We start from the raw sequence: 22142 nt of genomic DNA on the forward strand, positions 1-22142 counted from the left end.
TTATTATTCAATTTTTAAATGTTTTCAGGGCCCTCAAAGTAATTTTCAGTCAAGGATCTGTTACCACTCTCTAGGAAATCTCTCACACCTCAAGAAGAACCCAAACACCAAACACCTCTTCGGTCTACCTTCAAAGCTGATTCAATGGAAAGAGCATAGAAAGTTTATGGAAAAATAAAGCAGTAAAGCTTTTCCTTTGTCTCTTACTGGCTAATATTTATTTTATTTTTTAACCACCAAAGACTAACTTTTAAGATCAATAAGATTCAAGATTCAGTGTACTCATAAACAGTTGCAAAAAGTATTTTTCTTGAATTCATGTTTTAAAAATATATTTTTATTGATTCCAGAAAAGAAGGGAGAGGGAGAAAGAGAAACAGCAATAATGAAAGAGAATCATTGATTGGCTGCCTCCTGCACACCCCACACTGGGGATTGAGCTCACAGCCCAGGCATGTGCCCTTGGCCAGAATTAAACATGGGACCCTTCAGTTCACAAGCTGAAGCTCTATCCATTGAGCCAAACCAGCTCTAGCTAGGGCTTGAATTCATTTTTTATTTTTCTTGAATTTACTTTTGAATTTGCAAACTACAGGAAATATAAAAACTCAGCCTTCATAAAGCTGAGGTCTATACCTCTTTCCTCCCAGGTTTGCAGATAAATTGCAGGGAAGCTTATATAATACCACCATGTCATCTGTCTATGCTGATATGTGCTGAGATGCCCTATACTAAGCTGCCTGGTCCACACCAATTGCTGTCAACCTGTCACTTGTTCCTATCAGCATGGCCCCTTTGGTCTGGCTTTCTCTGTCTTAATTCTTTAGACAAAGGCAAATCACTCTGCTGCTGCCATGGTATGAATGAGTCAGCGATTTGGACTCGGTTTAGCTGGTGTTTCTCCAGGTCTCACCTGGAATCACTCATATATCTGCAGTCACCTCGCAGCCTCATTCACATGGCTGGCAGTCAGTGCTGAGCTTTGCCTGAACTTCTCTTCCCATGTGGTCTCTCATTCTCAAGGAGGCCCGCCCAGCTTTGCGTGGTGGTCTCAAGTAGCAAGAAATGAACAAGTCCTAAGGCACAAGACACTTTTCAAGCCTCTGCTTGTGTAGTGTTTGCTATTAAACAAAGTAAGATTCAAGGAGGTAAAAATAAAAAATAAAAATACTCCATCTCCTGATGGGAGGAGCAGCAAAGTTACTTTGCAAAGGGGCATGCACCCAGGATGGGAGGGCACCGGTGGGCATTTTTTGCAGTCTACCACAGTGGTTTTATTCATTCACTTATTTAGTTGCCAATGTTTCAAAATTGGAGCTTCATATAAAAGTCTTCTCTGGGAAAGAGACTTAACCCAATTATATTTCCTGCCTGGTCTGTTGCACTTGGAGTTTGTAATAATAAAGCCTGGCTTACAAGATTTTTTGTGTGAAATTAAATGAGGTAATGTCTGTGGGAAAATCTGGCAAGAGGACGCATTCAATACATGGTTTCTTCCTTCCTGAATACAATTAGCCTCGAAGTTGATACCTGACCATGGCTAAGGAGAATAGCCAAGATGAAGGACAAGGAAGTCATGGGGAAAGTGACTGGAAAGTAATCCCTTGGTCTGTTTTTTCAAAGAAACAAAGGCATTAGGAAGCAAGATTCTTAAAGAACTTATAGGAATTTAAGGAATTGAGGGAGCAGTAGTAAACATCTCAGGTTGCTTTGCTGCGAAAGCTCTGAACAATTCACCCAGCGCATCCTTAGGAGGCACCTGTGGAGAGCTGTCGAGACCCGGTCCCTGTTTCAGGCAGCTGTGCCAGTACCTGTGCCAGAGCACAATTGTCTTCTCACTGCTCTCCAGAGAATGACACTTCCTAGCCCTTCCTGTCCTGAGTCAGGACTGAGTAGAGCAGTGTCTGCCACACACAGCAGGCACTAACTACTTCAGTTCCTTTCCTAGACAGCTTTAAATTCTCTGCCTTTAGGCCCTGGCTGGGTGGCTCAGTTGGTTGGAGCGTCACCCGTACACCAAAAGGTCACGGGTTCCATTTCTGCTCAGGGCACATACCCTGGTCAGGCTTGTGTGGGAGACAACCGATCGATGTCTCACTCTCACACCGATGTGTCTCTCTCTCCCTTCCCCCCTCTCTAAAAAAAATTTTTTTTAAATAAGTCAAAGCCAAATCTGGGCCAAATTTTAAAAAATACAAATAAAAAATAAAAGCATGTCTTTGTGTGAGGATTTAAAAAAAAAATTATCTGCTTTTAGTAATAAGCTTTCTTTTAAACGGAACAAATAATTAGTCAATCTTTACCTCAGGTGAAGAGGAGGCAGGCTCTGAAGACTCTTCCAGAAGCGTCAGGGGTCAGTAAACAAATGCCATTGTGTAAGCAGTTAGTGGAAAGTGAGCCTGCTGGACTTTCTCCCTGCTTTACCAGTTAGGCAATTCTGTGGCCAGTTTGAGCGACGTGCTGACCAGTGCGTACAGCGAAGTGGTGGGAATAAGAGCATTCAGCAAGCGGTTTAAAGAAGAAACAGAAGCATTTAGACTTCATACCCTCTCTGGGCGTGGGTTTCCTGAAATCACCAGGCCTGCAGCTGAAGGAAAATGGATACACTGAAGGTAAGGAACTACCAGATAACTTTGCTGTGGCTTCTTCAGCCAGAACGTATGGAAGCTTCAGAGAATGCCATAGTGTCAGCGTTAGAAAGGACTGGGCCCTGGTCCAAGCCCCCATCGTCAGAGGTTTCACTGTGGCGTCTGTGGACCTGGCTGGGGGCCATGAGTGGGATGAAGGAGAGATGATTTTTAAAAAGGAGAGTTGACGCTTTCATTGTTCATTTCAAATATTGTCTTGGGAATCTGTAGATATCAGAGGGCTCCCTCCCACCATGGCAGACACATGTCTTGCTGTTTTTCCCCAGACCCTTCCATCCCCACACATACTCTCCAATACCTGCCTGGTGCCAAAGCTTCCTGGGATGGCCTCTAGCTCACCAATTACATTTGTTTAATCTACTGGGTCATTTTGAGGCCCTCAACCAGCTCTTGGCCAGTAGAAGTTCTCACAGTCCCTCTAGGAAATCATCCCTTTTCATCATTTTATGTGCAGTTGAATGTGAGGGTTATGTACAAAGGCATGGTATACACAAGCCTGCCTGTTCTGGGGCCCAAGAGTGATTCAGCTAAATCTGAGTTGCTCCAGGAACAGTCAAGTTGAGATTCCCCCAAGAGGTGGTTGGAGGTGTAGACCTGGATCTCAGGGGAGTAGGTAAAGCTAGGAGAACAGATATAGGAAATCATCCAATCAAAGGTGTAGCTGAAGTCTTGGAAGAGAGCATAAAAACTGTGCTTCTTAACGAAAATCCTGTGGGGGAGTTCAGCAGCAGTTGGAAATATCCTTACCATTTATAAATAAATTATATTTAAAATCCTCCCCTGCTGAAATTTCTAAGCAATTTATTATGCACAGAGCCAGCACACCAATGTAAATTGCATGCTGGTCTTTGTTCTTAGTTTCAAAGGCATTCATCCTAGTCTGCTGTCTAAAGGTTAGCTCTAGAGATGAGGAATCCAAACACAGAAAGCCAGATTGCATCTTTCTGATCAATAAGCATTATATATTAAAAAAAAAAAAGTATTTCTCAGCTTTTATTTCTTCATTTTAATAGATATGTCAACACAAAGCCTCATATCAAATCACATTTACATAAAAGCAAAACTAGGGGGAAGAAAATTCAAAAGATAAAATTAAATTAAATTTAAAATAGACCATGCCCTATGTTCTTAAATTGCTTTGCTTCTATAAGTCTTGATTTCCTCTCTCCCTTTCTATTCTCTAAAAATCAATGGGAAAAATGTCCTTGGGTGAGGATTAACAAAATAATAATAATAATTATGGCTAATATGCACAGTGTCCCCACAGGAGTTCAACCAGGAGACCAGGAGACTGGGAGTTCTATCATTCACTATGACATGATCTGACTGCCAGGGTGGCAGTGCAGAATGAAGGAAGGCCCCCGCCAGCAGCCGGAAGGCCCTGATCAGCCCTGATTGCTGGCCAGGCCTAGGAACCCTACTCATCCACTAATTTTGTGCATCAGGCCTCTAGTATAATAATAAAAGGATGAGCTCTTTAACAGGCAGACTTCGGGCCCCACCACCAAGTATTTTGATTCACTAGGTTGGGGTCTGCATTTAACAAACTTCTGGGGTGATTCTAATGATTAGCTAAAGATAGGTCCCACTGGTCTATGTAATTATTATTTCTGCTGTAACAAATTACTATGTATGTAGTGGCTTCAAACTGCACATTTATTCTCTTATAGTTCCCCAGGTCAGAACTCTAAAATCAGTTTTATTGGGCTAACATCAAGGTGTTGGTAAGCCTGCTTCCTTTTGGGTACTCCAGGGGAGAATCTGTTGCCCTGACTTTCCCAGATTCTCCAGGCTTCCTACATTCCCTGACTGTGGCCTCTCACCATCTTCAAAGCACAGCACTCCAATCGCTGTTTTCATCACCTTTTCCTTTTCTACAGTAAAATCTCCTTCTACCTCCCTCTAGTAAGGACACTTGTGATTACATTTAGGACACACCCCAAAAATCTAGGCTTATTCCACCATCTTAATCCTTAACTTAATTACACCTGCAGTAGAAGATCTGCAAAAATCGTTTCTCTTTTGCTATTTAAGGTAACACCTACAAGTGCCAGGGATATAAATATTTATAAAGATATATAAATATCTTTGAGGGTCATTTTCAGCCTACTGCAATTATCTGCAAGTTCCCCTAACAACCTATAGTCTAAGTTCCCAATAGGTGAAGTAGAAATACTGGACTCCTTACAGAGTGAAAATGGTAGCTGTAGCTCCATATCTACCCTGACTCACTCTCTCTCTCTCTCTCTCTTTCTCTCTCTCTCTCTCTCTCTCTCCCTCTCTCCCTCTCTCCCTCTCTCTTTCTGTTTCATGCCCAGTGAAAGGAAGGGAGGTGCACCATCTGCTTGTCCCATCAGGGTGTTACCAGATCAGAGTCAGTAGAAAACAACTCATAAAACCACGCTTTACAAATAAATCATATCCTGGGGACTAGGTGAGAATTAAAAAACTGTATAGTAGGGAGCTGTCAAAGAACTGATGGTACTGAAGTTACATGGAGCTCAGTAATTTGTTCCTTTATTTAGAAAGGATGCATATAATTCTCTTGGAGAGAAATGAAGTCATACTTTTATGTTGGATAAAATTATTCAGAAATCTGGACTGAAGAAAACATATAAGCACACTTGCTAAATGTTAGACTTTTTTTGTATAAGATATATTTGCACATAGCCACTGAATCAGCTGGAGTTGAAGGCTTGGGTTTTTATAGCAAATGTGAGCAGAGTTGGGATTTGCTCCTTGACCTCAAAGCCTTGGGAAAGCAGCTGCAGACAATGGCTTCCTTAATTCAGATACCTTCAGCAGTGAGGGACCTGGAATTTTAAAGCTCTAAAACACTCACCTGCCATTTTTTTTCTCTCAGAGGATTAGGAAAACCAACTGATGTGATAGTGACTCAGCGGTTTCCACCCTCCTCTTCAGTCAGTTCTCTACAGAAAAGGTTGAGAAAGCGATTCAGAACTCTCACCTCTCCGGGCGGCTCCCTTCCAAATCACCAGCTAGCTGTGCAAGCTTCTTTCTTTTCCATTTTCTTTAAAGCAATAGGAAGCAAATGCTTCAGAACTCCATCCACTAGCACTAAATCTCTCTTCCCTTGTTCTGAGCATATAGTAGCATAACCGTGGATTCTGTTCTGAGGCCAGCAGTTGTGAAGAAGGGAGAAGACCCCATGCCGGTCAGATAGATGGGCTGCCTTCCCGTCCCCGCACTCACCCCTCTCGCCTGGTTTGCTGAGAGAAACAATGAGGCAGCTGAACCAAGTAAAGACACTGTGACACTCAGTGGCTTCAGTCACAGATTGGCCCAAATTCCATTTCACAGAATGTAGGGTCATTACCATTTCTCAGCAGCTCACATTCCATCCTGTTCATGGTGAGCAGGAGGTTCATTTAGAGAGAAGGAAAGTGTGCTCGGTGGAGAATCAGAATGCTGGATGGTCTCTGCTGTCTCCCCAAAGAAATCATTCCAAGCTGCATGCCGCTGCTGTTAACCGATCTGTGTATAATAGGACTCGGTGTTTTTAGTGCTGATAGATTTTCATATATATTTTTTTAAATGTGTATGGAGGCAAAAAGAGGAATTTCACTTCCATTGCTTTCTAGGTCATAACATTTCACATTTGATGATCCTTTCCAAATATAGACAGCTGCTGGCCTGCTCTCGCTCACACACGCAGGCCCGTGGCATCAAGCTCGTCCTTCTCCATGCTGCTGAGCACTCTGGAGGACTGGCCCTCCACCCACTTACATCCTTCTTATATCTCTGAAAGGCATGTGCTCAGATGGTGGCATTTCCCTCCCTGAGCAAGGCTGCACTTCCATCCTGGGCTAAAATTAAGCACATGCATTAGGAACAGCTGGGGTGGGGTCGGGAATGGTCCTTTGTTTTGGTGTTTAAGTTAGGAAAACAAGGGGGTTCTAACCTCACTTAACAGCATACAGATATTCTTGGGATAGGATCTAAGTGACTACTAAGTCAAACAATAAATATCTATTGAGTACCTTCTATAAGCCAGGCACAGGGCATATGGAGGTACATAAGAATGTTGTAGTCTCAGACTTCCAGGAGTCAGACAGCAAGCAAAAACTCATAGCTGTGGTAAGTGTTGTAACAATGAGTTTCATGGACTCCACAGGCGTTACTTTGTGAAGAAACCCCCTAACTTTATTTTCTCTGGGTGTAAACAAATGATAATCAGAATAGACTCCATCTTGTAATGGTAGGCAGATTCTGCTTTTCTACTGATCGGTCTAAATTCCAATTTAAAACCAGACGGAGAGAGAGATATAAACATCAATAATGAGAGAGAATCATTGATTGGATGCCTTCTGCATGCTCCTGTGAGATGGAGTCTACAACCATAGTGGAATATGCCCTTGACTGGAATCAAACCTGGGACCCTTCAGTCTGAAGGCTGACTGACTATCTACTGAGCCAAACTGGCTAGGGTTTCAAGCTTCCCATTTTTATAGATGAGCCAGATTATGTCGTCTTCTATCTGCAGTAAGGCTAATTTGGAGAGCTTCCTTTCAAGAATATTGATATCAGAATGGATCCAGGTGCCTCTTACAGTTGCTTGTTTCAGAGTATGAATGGGGACTGGAGCTCCCCAAACCCAAGGAGGTTGCCATCCAGGCCCAGCAAAATCCTATTAATCTGGATGAGGTGATGCATGAACCTTCTGCCCTATCAGGGAATCCTTCATGGAACCAGAATTAAAGAACCTGTTCTTGGAGTAGGATTAGTAAGAACAAGCCCATAAATTTACTAAGTATAGCGAAGGGTGAAGAGTCTATGTCATCCAACATTCTTCTTCCAACTAATTGGTGGTCTTTAAAATTCACACAGAACATATTGTCTTTCCTAAATGCTTCATATGTCAAGACATAGCAAAGGTACTATTTATGGAAAATCATACACAAACACATGTTCATGTAGAAACTCTTTTACCTTTGTAGACCGTCAGTGTTGTGAAATGCTCTTTAAATCCCATTAATGGTGGTCTTTTTGCTTTGGTCACATGCAGTACATTTCTGGATTCGGGAACGAATGTGCTTCAGAGGACCCCCGATGCCCTGGTGCCCTGCCAGAAGGACAGGTACAAGTAAATAGAATATTAGTTTAGGAAGCTCTGAATTACAGGAATGAATGACCAGCCCTCAGGCAAAGCACCTCTACCCACCATAGCTCTCGTAATTCAGCCTGTGAAGTATCTAGAAGTTTTACAATCTTTAAGACAATTAGGATACAGACAATGAAACACAAAGATTAAAGTTGGATGATAGTTACTTTATGACAAAGCACTCAATCCAAAATAAGAAGACTAACCATGGGATTTTCAGCAGGATCTCCTAGGTCCAGGGCTAAGGGAACTGTTTTTATAGTTCCCTTGAACAGCGTCAGATGTGACAATGATGACAAAATAATCAGTCCTAAAAATGTTATGTACAAAGATGTTCACACTAGTGTTGGTTACGATAATAAAAATATGGCAAACCGTTTTTCAAAAAATTTTAAGTATATTCCATGGCAAGAGAAAATGCCTATGACATAGTATTTTCCTCTTTTTAAAAGTCCTAATTATTACAGAACTATACATTCCCATTTTGGAGGACAAGAATGAGGGGAAAAATCAATATGAGTACATTGGATTATTTCTGGATGGTGAAATATGGGTTATATTTTATAAATTTTCTACAATAGGCTTGTGTTACTTTTCTAATAAAGGGGGAAATCACCTTAAAAATTATTACAGAAGTATATATATGGGTGGTGGACGGTCATATTGCAGTGCCCAGTGCATCCCCCATTCAGGACAGAATCCTCTGACAAGTTGCATGGTGGGAGGGTAGGATGCATTTTTGATTGAAGTGATGCTATTTATTGCCTTCTCTGTTTTAGAACAATCCTCAAGTTTGTCCCTACAACCTGTATGCTGAGCAGCTCTCAGGATCAGCTTTTACCTGTCCAAGGAGCACCAATAAGAGAAGGTATGAGGATTAGGTTCATTCCGACCTGCAGACTGTGGGAGCTATAACTGCTGCTTAGTGTTGCCTCTTACACCTGGGCCACAGCCTCCTAGGGCTGCCCAAGAGCCTACTTCTCGCAGACTGTGCTCTGGATCATGGGCCTTGTCTGCAGCTAGAATCAGGTGACTGGTGGGTGAGCTGAGAGAACAGCGGCACAGAGGCTGGGAACACACGTCCACTTCCACTTACAAATTCTCACTTTTACTCAGAAGAAAATGTTCCCAATAGGATTGTCCAATCGAGTTTTGGATTTTGGTTTACTTGTTTGTTTGTTTGTTTGTTTTTTATAATGATTAACTCAAAATTATAGAAGACTCAGCACAATATCTTCCTCAGCTGACTGTTCTTTGCATGAAAAGATTGGCTAATCCAAGCTCAAGTATTTTAAAGGTCATGTATTACAGCCCCTTGTGGTCTGAATTAATAAGGTTTTTACTCTTTGAAATTTGCCTTTGCTGGAAACCAGCACATTCATTGGCACAAGGTGTCATATTCCATGTCTGCTCTCCTCCTAAAACCCGGCCAATGAACCCACTCCCTTGATGAACTCCTAAGGGACAGGTTAGATGCAGTAGTTGTGGGTTGGGAAGGCAGTTTTGATTTAAACATGTAGTGTCTAAATGTAGGAATTTCAGGCACCAGTGAGGAGATCTGCTACTGGAGATTTAGAGAAACAAGCAGGAGGTCTTGTATTGCTTAGTGAAAGGGACTGGGTGTATCTCCACAAACTTCTCCTGAGAAGCAAATAAGATAGTGAGTACAGAAGCATGATGGACCACACAAAACAAAAGACAGATTGCTCCCCTTAGTGGTTAATCATGCCCACTCCGCTGTCAGGCACCCTGAGTTTCAGTCCTGACTTCTCTCCCAGCTATGTGAACTTGGGCAAGTCATCTACCCGCTTAGAGCCTCATGCTCCTCACTTGTCAAAAAGATAATAATAGTGCCTACTTCATAGTTGTCCTGAGGATTAAAGGAAAGAATGTAAAGTGCTTAGCACATTGCCTGGCACATGATAGGTACTCATTTAACATCAATTATAATACCTTATTGCCACCATAGCAGATGAGTTTCTTCCTCTGATACAGAGTATTTATCCCTAAGAGGCTATCAGCGAACTGAGTGTGAGATATGGCAGGTGCTAGGCTACCATGTCAATATCAAATGGCTTCTCTCTCAATAGATATGTGCACGGGGGGAAGGAAGAACTAGTTTCCCATACTTGTAAAAAAAAAAAAATCAGGAGTTAATTCTATTACTATTTGCAAGCCCAATAGTCAAGATAAGGTAAACATAGACAAGCCCTGTCCAATCCAATGTATAACAACTTGACCTCCATGACTGTGTTCTTGACTTTATGTCCCATTCGCTAATGGGACACCTGGATTCTGGATTCTGCTGCCTGCCCCCATTATTCAGCAATATCTTCAGCCAGCAGGAGCTAAGCTCTGATCCAGGAGGCTGAAAATGAGCGGTTGGCATTTCATTAAGAAGCTGGCACCATTCCCTGAATCAGAATTAAATCTCTGTCCAGGGCAATGTATTGCTGCTTGGGGATTTTTATAAACTCAGCTAAAAAACAAGGGATCCTAGGCATGGCTCACCCATCTGTTTAGAACTTTTTAAAGATAGCCACACGAATTTTGCAAAAATGATCAAAATCCCCAAGGAGAAGATGGAACCAATCCCATCCTTAGGTGAGTAAGCCTAGCATGCCTATAGTCACCACCCATGTGAGCCACAGAGTGCAGTGCAGAGCCTATCTTAGATCAGATCGACCAAGAATTATTTTTTATAATATTAATTAACTGACTCCTTAAGTCCTGAGAAAGTAAGAGTCAGGACAGGGAATGTGGAAAATTTTGGACCATCATAAAAGCACAGCTGATTAGGAGTTGACATACAATTCAACATGAGTCTAATAATTGAGCACCTACTCTGCACCAGGCACTCTAGGTACATAAACTCTGAAACCTCACAGCAGGGTCAAGAAAGTGTTTTAACTTGCCCAGGATCACACAGATACATTCACACTCTCAACTCCATAGACCACCGAAAGCTGGAGAAGCTTAGTTTTTCATGGCCTAAAAGTCCAATGTCTGGGGTCACATCATCTAAAGCTGGACAAATCTAGCCTTTTAATCTCTGTAATGGTTCAGTGTGCTGTCAGGCCAACTTCTCCCTCCTCCCCCCCGCCCTGAAATAGACTGTCCTAGGGCTTAAGGACCAGAGCCTGTTCAAGCTTCTCTGGTCTCCCATTGTCAGAAGTAGTATTCTTCTTCCTTTACTCTGTCAGGGTAATGGCCTCTGAAAGGACTTTGTTCCATTTTAGTGAGTTTCAGTGTCCCTCTCAGCTTCTGGAGGGTTGTCCTCCAGGTGTCCTTCAAAGTTTCCTCATCAGAGTCTTCTTTTCCTCCTCAAACCTGAGATCTGGGTCCTGACAGGAAGATCTTTGGCTCAGGCCTTGACATATACAGATAGAAAAACTGGAAGGAAGGAAGGAAGGAAGGAAGGAAGGAAGGAAGGAAGGAAGGAAGGAAGGAAGGAAGGGAGGGAGGGAGGGAGGGAGGGAGGGAGGGAGGGAGGGAGGGAGGAAGGGAGCGAGGAGGGAGGGAGGGAAGAAACAAAGCACCATAGATGTACTATAAGAAAATAAGAACAGATAGTCTTACAATTTTGGAATACAGAAGTGTTAATTTCCTAAACTTCTTACAAATTAATATTAAAAAGACAAATAACCCAATAGAAAAAGTATAAAGCACTTGTACAAGAAATTCATAGAAAAACGACAAAGGTCCAATAAGTGTAGAGATTCTAAACCTTGCTCATAATAAAGGAAATACAAAATTAAAATAAAATATTTTTTTTACTTGTAAGGGCAAAATTATTCATAATAACTTGTATTTGTAAAGATGTGGGTGATTAGACACTTTCACATATTTTTGTTGTGAGAAGTAAATGGTATAATGATTTTGTTCATATATGCATTGGACATACTGAGATAATACACAAGGACATTGTGGAGCTCTCATGCCTCTAAGGATTGGCTCTGAAGGAGAAAGCCATTTACCTTTCAGGACTTTTTAAATTATTTGAATTATTTTTACCCCTGACATGTTTCACTCTTTATAATTTTATATATATTTTAATATATTTTATTGATTTTTTACAGAGAGAAAGAGAGAGGGATAGGGAGTTAGAAACATCGATGAGAAAGAATCATCGATCAGCTGCTTCTTGCACACCCCCTACTGGGGATGTGCCCGCAGCCCAGGTACATGCCCTTGACAGGAATCGAACCTGGGACCTTTCAGTCTGCAGGCCGACACTTTATCCACTGAGCCAAACCGGTTTCGGCAACTCTTTATAATTTTAAGGAATAAAATGTATTTACATATCAAAAGTAAAGAAAGCACCCATATCTTCCAATCTACAAGGATTCGTTGTCCTCACCTTCCAGAGCAAGGACTGGTATTTAATAACATATACAAATTAATGTTTTTCTATGGGTTATCCTACACAAATGTCCTTCAAGGTGCTTCCTTTTCCTTTATAGTTGTCACTGGGGAAGACAGTTCTTCATTTTTGGTCAGTGTGGGAATAACTGAGGGCTAGAGCTTTAATATGAAGAGTTGTGGGTAGAGTAGAAAGGCGAGGAGAGGCCAGGGTAATGGGCAGCAGTGGCTATTAAGGAGTGATGCTGTGTCATTGCTTTTCACATTGAAGTGCATAGATCATTGTTGACTTAAGCATCTTCCTGATAGCGCTTCCTGAGCCAGTCTGTATATCACAACATCTCCCTAAGTCATGTGTCCTTGTTTCCTCCCAGTTGGCTGTACAGGATTCTACCCTCCGTTTCTCACAAGCCCTTTGAATCCACTGAGCAAGGCCATGTCACTAACAACTGGGATGAAGTTGATCCTGATCCTAACCAGGTAAACAGGTTCTGTGAATTGCAACATGCCGTGTATCCAAAGCCTTGAATATAATAGTTAAGTCACTCCTGGGTCTTCAAGAAATTAGTGTTTTTAAAATAAATATTAAGTTATATCTTTTGTTTTACTCAAACTTGGGTAGGATTTTTGAATTTGATTGATTGCAGGAGTGTGTGTGTGTGCGCGTGTGCATGTGCCTCTGTGTGTGTGTGTGTGTGTGTGTGTGTGTGTGTGTGTGTGTTTCTGTAAGCTTGTGTTTTTCTAGCCTAATGGTGACTATGTGGGCACTGAGTGGTTCAGACTTGGCAGGAGTGCCAAGGTGAGTTGGATGAACGGAAATTATACAGGCTAGTGAAAATATCTACATGTCCATAGGTTGGTTAGTTTGTTTTACTATAAACTTACCACAGAATATAAAAAACACATTCAACATTCACTGAAAAAAAAGGCCTCTGATATAGGGATGAGAGACCTGTCTGAGCTGGAGTCTGCAAGTTTATTGTGGTTACAGATTGCCGTCACATTCTCTGCAGTCCTAGGAAATTCCATTTCTTGCTAAACTTCCTTCTTTTGCTTGAGTGACCAGAGGGCTTTTCTTCTGGACATCAGTATTTAGATATTCTCTGCTTTTAGTAATGAGACAGACCCAATGCTACAATGGACTGACTTTTATTTTTATTTTAACCTTCTGAGAACCCTAGTATATCCCCTTTGTCCCTGAGCTTAGGTACATGCCACTGCTAACAGCTATATAGTGCAGGAAGAAAAACAGGCCTGAGTTTGCATCCCTGTTGCTCTGCTACCCACTGTGTCTTTGAGCTGTGGTATTTTACCCGTAAATTGGCATGATGAGCTGCTGTGCAGTGCTGTTGTGAAGATTATGTAAGAGAACAGGTGTGAGCGTGCTTCAAACAGTGCCTGGCACACCAGAAGGAGGTGAGAACCTTGATTCCGATACAGCCATTTGGCATATTCCCTTAAAGACAGTGGTAGGACATATTGTATTCAGAAATTGTATTCAGGTAAATTTGTTTTTTTGCTTCCTATTATTTTTTATCCTGAGTTCCTGTCGGCCCAACCAGCAGAAAACAATTTCGTCTCTGTCTTGGCTGGGAATTGCTGGTCTTAAAAGATGACAAAATAGGAGTGAGGCTTGGGCCTTGCTGGTTGGACCTTCTCCCTAGGTAGTGTTGAGACACCCACTGTTCTGCCGCTGTCTTGCCATGTTTAGGTGTGGAATCATCTGCAAGGCCACTCTGGTCCTGTCGTACTGGATATGCCACACAACCATTCCCTCCTCTGGGAGTTTCCAGGTCACAGGTTCAAGAACCTCCCTCCATATCCAAAGTCCACACAGAACAAGAAGTCTCTCTCTCTCCTCCCCTATCTCCCTCCCCTTTCCAAAGCCCAAGAAAAACATGCTGCCTCCCCTTGGTTTACCAAAACATTATGTCTATACCTACAAATCCCTCCCCCCAAAATGCTTAGGGTTTTTTTGTAGATCCAGAATAATTCATAGTCACTTTTGGTTTTCTGCTCTGTCTCATCTCTTCTCTAGTTATGGAAATCTCAGAGAATTACTGAATGGATACTCCCCTCCAGCAAGAACAGAAAAGACATTCAGGGTGGGGGGAAATAGGAGTTAACAACTTCACATATTATCCACCTCACAACCATCCTGAAACCAGAATATTTTATCTAAACTTCCAGTTGTATGAAGTGTAATGCAGGAAGCAGGCATCCTTCTCAGTTGACCACTGGCCTGTATATTGCATATTAGCTTTTGAACATATTGGAAAAGTCATGCCCAGCTCCATCTTCTAACCCCACAGACACGGTCCCCTGCCAAGACAAAAGGTTGGGCTTTCAGCTCCTGCCCCTGCCCCTTCTGCTGGTCAGGGCCCTTGTGTGGGGGACAATTTGTACAACCAACCTGGGGACTCTGTCTTCACTTCCTCCTTAAGTCTCATCTGGGTTCCTAATCCAATACATCTTACCACCTTCTCTCCCACACTCTTGGGTAAGGAATGTGTCTGGCATACCTTCCTCATTTATCTTCTATATATATAAAAGCCTAATATGTTAAATGTCCAACCATTCAACTGTTCAGCGGTCACTATGACACGCACCACCACCAGTGGGCAGACACTCCAACTAGTAGGTTAGCTTGCTGCTGGGGTCTGGCAGATTGGGACTGGGCAAGATGGGCCAGACATACCCTGGAACCAACCTCCTGCAGTCCCTCCCCAGCCAGCCAATCTCCCTCCATCCCTCCCTATCCTCTAAAATCTTTCTTCTAATTAATTTCAATGTGCATGAATTCATGCACTGGGCCCCTCGTTTACCATATTCAATTAACCATTTACTTCTTCCCTCAGCTCATAAACCATTCTAGGCAAAGTCGCTGTTTATTCTCTGAGAATTAGCCTGACTCCTCAATGGGTTGCATTTCAAATTCTCTAATTTCTCTATTAGAGTTACAATGGCCACATTTGTTTGCTTTTGCTTGATAAATAAACCCAACTGCTTAATGATGTGACTCCATCATCCACTAGAAAATAAAAAGAATAGATAAATGTACTTTGGTAGAATTCCCAGTTGAATTAAATTAAGCATTTATTATATACTAGTTTTGGAAGATTGAGAGGTTATTTAGACCACACTGCGTGTGTTTTTTTCTTTCCTTCAGGCAGCATAGAGAATCCCCAATTAAGTTTCTGATAGTTCCCTTAAATAGAGGGGAAATGTAACAATAGTTAGATGTTCTACAAAGGAACAGGGTGGTTGTAAAATGAGCAAGTAGGACAAAAATTAAGTATAATCAAAATTATCACTGATAAAAAGCCCTTAAATCATCTCCCTCCCCTCTGTATATGATACATGGTTTTGTGTGTGCCACCCTATATGGTAATTCTTTTGTGCACTAAATTTGAGAATCATTGAGCTGGGCTAAAGGAAGGATTACAGGAAAAGTCCATAAGATGTTTGTGAATTCAAACCATGGCCCCTTTAGATAACTATTTAAAAAGGAATGGTTATTTAATAATTAGGAGTGGAGTGGGGAGTTTCAGTGTCCCTGCCTGCTCATGTCATCCACTCTAGTCACTTAAGCCTCTATCACCTTAATATGTGTTCTTAGATTTGATTATGGTTGTGTGGGCAACAGTGGAGCCCACTTATTTTATATATAGGAGGTAGATTTTAAACCTAGCCTTTAAAGAAAATGTGAATCTACTGTGAGTGTGATATGTAATATGTTCAATATTATCCTTTTGTTATATACTAGAGGTCCAGTGCACAAATTCGTGTACTGGTGGGGTCTGGCAGATTGGGGCTGGGCCTGTCTGCGGACTGAAGGGTCCCAGGTTCAATTCTGGTTCAATTCTCCTCCTGGGAGGAGGAGATGGCAGGAAGTTGGCCAGTGGGCCTGCCTCAATTGGGGCCTGATCAGGGCCAGGCCAGCTGAAGGGAGGGGCCACAGGTGATTGGCCAACAGGCCCCACTCCTAATTGGTGGGATAATTGGGGGCGGGGCCATCTGTGGGGAGGGACTATGAGTAGTTGGCTGGCCATCCCTGCCCCCTATTGGGGTGGGGGAGGAGCAATTAGAGGTGGGGCAGACTTGGGGAGGGGCCACGAGAACTTAGCTGGTCGGCCCCACCCCTCAATTTTCCCATTCACTGACTGCAGTGATAGCGACCAGTCATTCCGGTCGTTATGGTGTTCCAGTCACTGGCTTTTTATATTTATAGATCTTTATTTCTATGACTACTATTGTTACATTTTATTTAACATAAATATAGCCTTTTATAAAGATTATTGGGGGGGGGGGGGTAGTACAGGTGGCTCCTCAATGGAAGCTAACCTTGTCTTGATAAAAATATTTCTGGTTTTCTTTTATTATAAAGGTAATAGAAACTTATAAAAACTCAAATGATGTAAAATTAACAAAATAGAAAATGGAAGTCTCCCACAATAGAGAGTCAAATATTCTATTTGGGTATGTTAGTTCATTATTTCATAAACTGAGAGGGACATTTGAAGCAACTGCATTAAAAAGCATGAGTTAATATGGAGGTATCAAAATAGCTGTATCAAAGGTTTCTGCTTACTTTCTAGTAGATTCTCAGTACATATTTATTTCCTTTTTAAAAATATATATATATTTTATTGATTTTTCACAGAGAGGAAGGGAGAGGGATAGAGAGCTAGAAACATCAATGAGAGAGATGCATCGACCAGCTGCCTCCTGCACACCCCCCACTGGGGATGTGCCTGCAACCAATGTACATGCCCTTGACCAGAATTGAACCTGGGACCCTTCAGCCCGCAGACCAACGCTCTATCCACTGAGCCAAACTGGTTTCGGCTACATATTTATTTCCTTCACACTACCCAATGTATCCCATTTAAACCTTTCTTTGAATTTCTCCTTGAGCTTGTTATCTTTCCCCATTTTTGAATTCCTTCAAACACTTTCTATCTGGTGGCCACCAAAGAATTTTTTCTCCAATATTTCCCCTGCTCATTTTTGACCCATGCTCACATACTTTGGGATAGATGTTCCCCAGAACTCAACAATGCCTCTGTCAGCACCAGCCCCATCCAAGGAGCAGTTCATTATCTTCCTCCTCTGTGATTCACGTCACCTGCCATCCCGCATCCCTTGCCATGATGCACGCACCCTTGCTGTTCTTGCTACATTAATGCTTTTGTCTTTTCATTTATAACTTCTTGACAAGTTAACAGCTCTTTCCAATTTGGTGCTTCATTAATAACCACAGCAATTTGCATTCATCACTTTCCCCCCTCATAACCTCTTCTAAATATATATTCTAGACTCCCACCAGGAAAGTCTGAGAAAATTATATTTAGGTACCTATCCAACAACCCTTCCAGCTGAAGTCTGTATGTTAGGTATGTCTTCACCTGTCACAGATCAAAGCAAATGATTCGTCAGCTTCCCCATCTTAGTCATCTCTGGGTATTTGAAGATCTGAGAATTACCTAATGTTTTCTCCATGAGAACATCGTGGGATATGGTATCATCACTATTATCTTGTTGATACCCTTCTAGGAAAACTGGGGACTCTACCCACAACACATTCATTTTCTTTTAGTGTTTATTAAATGAATTATGTAAGAATTAATGTAAACTCTCTTTGAGTATATGCAGATTTAGCCTGTGGACATGACAAGTTCAATCCATTAATCACTTACATAAGAAATACACCTAATTGTGTTCATCATTCACCTTCCTCTAATTTCTGGAACCTCATAATTTAACAAACAAATCTGCGTCCAATTTAACTGATTTCACAGATTTCAATTAGCATTCCTGAGTCAGTATTCTTCTTGAAGGTCAGGTCCTTTAAAGTTTATCTTTTTTTTATTACTAAACACCCAACCTCTTGATTGTTGGAAAGTTAGACTCTTGACCCAATTAAGCCTCAGCTGAGGAAATTACCTTTCAGTTCTCAGTATAATTTGAGCTAAGTGAGAAACACCTCAATGCTAATTAAAGACCACATCATAAAGTTACCTTCCAGGATATGCAAATTATAACAAATGTTTCAAACACTTGTCTGATTTGTCAAACTGTTCAGGCCTCACAATCCTAAAAGTCTCTTTCCTCTAAAACTTCTTGGGTTCTCCACCTCTTTAAGTTGTTAACCCTGTGTAATTCAACCTGCCCTGGCTAGTCTATTGAAACTATGTACACTTCTCTAAACAACAGTAATGCACCCCCCATCGTTAATATATGTTTTTATTTAAGACTTAGATTAAAGTGTCAATACCCAATAATCCCACCAGTGCAGAGTTAACAAATTCTAATGTTCTGGTTTCTTTCTTTCCAGTTATTTATATATATATATATATATATATATATATATATATATATATATATATATATATATATATGACTGGATATGTATATATGTAAATAAATAAGGTCCAGGGCCCCATGCAGCCAGAGACCAAAAATAATTGAAAATAATTTCAAGCTTCACTTGTTTCTCCTGAAAAAAATAAATCAAGAAGACCCACACTATGGGCCACAACATAACTTTTTAAAATCTCCTTCTGCCAGTTTTTCCCAGACTGCAGCCCTCTCACACTCTGAGAACTATGCCTTCATCGTCTTCATAAACCTGCATGGTCCAGCATATGCCTTCTTTTAAAGCAGAATGACTAGAATTTGTTGACAATACTCCCTGATGGCATGGATCCCATCAGCCTGCAAATAGACTGGATTTCATTTCCCTAAATGCAATCATGGGCATTTGCCATCACTGCAGGGCACGTTGCTCTGTTCAGCCCTTTTTGACGGCTTGCTAGCACTTTTACCAGTAATATCTCCATCAACTTGTATTTTACTCCTTAGAAAGAGGTTGGAGCTGTCTGCAAACCAGATTACAGGTATTTCATTGCATCTGTCTCTTATTTTCCGTGTGTAAGAATATTAAATGGGCCCTGTGTCAGGACTTATTCCTGAGGGAAACATTTCTGTTTATGTTTCTCTTCCAAAGTCATTTCTACTTATCCATTTCCTTGTTTTCCTATCAGAAAGTGTCCACAGTGCCAGGATCTTCTGTAATAGGTTCCCCAGGGGGTAGAGACGGTACTCGCTGTTTATCTCCAGAACCGAGCATAAAACTTGGCACTCAGAGAGGTTCAATAAATCATTTGAATGAATTAATGTAAAATGACTGCACAAAAAACATTGACAAAAAAGGACCTCAGCGGGATTCAGGTCCCAAAAGACAGACTGGGCCAGGACAACGTGCATAGGAAGAGCATAAGTAAGGTCAGATTGGAAGACCCAGCACAAGGCCATTAAAAGGAGGCAAAGCCTGGGTTCAGGAGCCAAGGAGATCATGAATAGTTTGGGAAGCATATCAAGACAACCTGAAAGTAAAGGGATTAGGATGTAGGTTACTAAGAGAGTCTGAGAGTACTGGCATCAGGTTTTAGAAAAAAAATATTACTTGGTCTACACCATCTGTGTTTTCACTTCTAAAATAGAGACAATAGCCCTAGTTGGTTTGGCTCAGTGAATAGAGTGTCAGCTTGTGGACTGAAGGGTTCCAGGTGCGATTCCGGTCAAGGGCACATGCTCAGGTGGCTGGCTCTATCCCCAGAAGGGGGCATGCAGGAGGCAGCTGATCAATGATTCTTTCTCATCATGGATGTTTCCATCTCTGTCCCTCTCCCTTCCTCTCTGAAATCAGTAAAACAAATATATTTTATTTTTTTATTTTTATTATTATTTTTTTAATATATTTTATTGATTTTGTACAGAGAAGAAGGGAGAGAGATAGAGAGTTAGAAACATCGATGAGAGAGAGTCATCAATCAGCTGCCTCTTGCACACCCCCTACTGGGGATATGCCCGCAACCAAGGTACATGCCCTTGACCGGAATCGAACCCGGGACCCTTCAGTCCCCAAGCCGACGCTCTATCCATTGAGCCAAACCTGTCTCAGCAAAACAAATATATTTTAAAATAAAACAGACACAATAATAATCATAAGAGTCTCTCAGAGTTGTGATAATTAAATGTCATCCAACAAATATTTATTAAGTGACCGCTATTCTTTCATGCTCTGTGCTGGGTATGGAGTAATGGATTTAATGCCCTTAGCTTTATACTCAAGGGCAAGGCCAAATGGGAATCCAGCTTTTGTTTGTTGGATTTTTTTTTTTCCATGAAAAAAAATGTTATCCAGATCCCACGAAGGCTCGCCTCTTTTGTAGCCTCATGATAGACTTTGAAAGCCTAAATAAAGTACAGTGACTTGCATCCTCCTTGTGCTCTTGTCTATTACTCAAAAGAATTCCAAAGAACTCAAAGCCTGATTTTTCTTCCACATCAATCATGCTACCTTTTCCTCAAATTGCTGAGGCATTCAGTGAGTTACTGTTTTATTCAGTCTCCCACCCCCACACCCTGGCCCTGCCACCTTCCCTATTTGGGACTAAAACTCACGGTAGTGGATTACCCTCGGCCTCTTTTAGCCATAGCAGGACTGACACAGTGTAAGTATTCTATATCTACAAGTTACTTCCAACCTCTTGGGTAGTAATACCAACTTCTAACGATATGTCTATCTCTAGCCACCCAATGGTGTTGAGAGGGTCTAACTCACTTTATCTAAAGTCCAGGGTAATTTTGTAGTGAATCTCAGTAAATCAAAGAATCTTGGTGTTGAAAAGTATATTTGAATCATCCAGTCCAACTACTGATCTTCTGACTCAAAATAACTGAGGTCAATTCTCTTGTTTTCTTTTTCTCCCTGGGCATGAATTTCAAATCTTGATAACTAAATGTTGCCACTGATTCCAGTCTTTCTCCTTTGGTAATCTTTAAAAAAATTTTATTCTAACTTTGGACTCCCTCAAATTATTTTTGATCACCTCATTTCTAATAAGAAGAGTTTATTTTCCAATAAAACTTATAGAATATAGCTGCAACATAAATGAAGCAATGATAGGAGACTGAAAGTAGAATTAGATGAATCCCCTGTTATAGTTGGAGATGTCTACACCTCTCTCTCAACAGCTGATAGAACTGGCCAAAAAATGAAAAGGGATGTGAAAGAATGGATGAGTTTTTATATTTATAAAGAATCAACTTATGTTTTAGAAATAATCATTGTACTTTTAGAAACATTTATCAGTTTACTATTGCCTGAATGTCATTTTGACTTCCAAAAATCTCATAAATTTGCTTTATTCTTGTTCTTTGAGATATTAGCAATGTTCTCAGTACCTTATATTTATGCATTCAACCATTCACCACACAAATTTATTAAAATCTATTAGTATCAAGATATTGCATTGGGTTCTACAATGGATTTCATTATTTTAAAATGTTTAATAATTAAGTTCTTAATTATTAAATTATTATATTGATAAATAGAAGGCTATTTATCAATAATATATAGCATGAGTAAAATAAATGATTAAAAAGTTATAGGACTGCCTAGCTGGTTTGGCTCAGTGGATAGAGCATTGGACTACAGACTAAAAGGTCCCAAGTTCGATTCTGGTCAAGGGCATATACCTTGGTTTTGGACATATCCCCAGTAGGAGGTGTGCAGGAGGCAGCTGATCAATGTTTCTCTCTTATCGATGTTCCTAATTCTCTCTCCCTCTCCCTTCCTCTCTGTTAAAATCAATAAAATATATATATTTTTTAAAAAGTTATAGGACTAAATCAGGTAACAAAAAAAAATCCCCTTTATTACTTTCAGAAGCTCTTTTCTGAAGTGAATTATGGGTTTATAGTTTTTCTTACATGTAAGAAAAAACACAATCCAGGGAGAGGAAATAACTGCCTGAGCTTACAGAGTAAATGGGAGCAGAGGCAGTAACAGAGCTCAGGTCTCCTGGCTCAGCCCAGTGCACAGCCCCCTTTGGGTCAGGGGGTAATTGCCCCACAGCAGGCAATTAAGTTGAACATCTGGAGTTAGCAGATGGTTCTATCCTTTACTCCATGGACTTTTCTTTTTTATCCTTTCCCCAGAT

General features: G+C 41.0%; 1 protein-coding gene across 1 annotated transcript in view; it reads left to right on the plus strand.

The window, feature by feature from the left end:
* The first annotated feature begins 2423 nt into the window (after positions 1 to 2423).
* The window catches only part of HGD (homogentisate 1,2-dioxygenase), a 43345-nt gene continuing 23626 nt past the window's right edge, over positions 2424 to 22142 (plus strand). Inside the window, exons 1-4 of the mRNA XM_036448305.2 lie at positions 2424 to 2612; positions 7675 to 7746; positions 8550 to 8638; positions 12507 to 12612. Of these exons, the coding sequence (XP_036304198.1) occupies positions 2598 to 2612; positions 7675 to 7746; positions 8550 to 8638; positions 12507 to 12612 (282 nt within the window). The 5' untranslated portion in view covers positions 2424 to 2597. The remainder of the gene's footprint in view (positions 2613 to 7674; positions 7747 to 8549; positions 8639 to 12506; positions 12613 to 22142) is intronic.

This window comes from Pipistrellus kuhlii, unplaced genomic scaffold (genome assembly GCF_014108245.1).
Source record: "Pipistrellus kuhlii isolate mPipKuh1 unplaced genomic scaffold, mPipKuh1.p scaffold_m20_p_2, whole genome shotgun sequence".
NCBI classification, from domain to species: Eukaryota; Metazoa; Chordata; class Mammalia; order Chiroptera; family Vespertilionidae; genus Pipistrellus; species Pipistrellus kuhlii.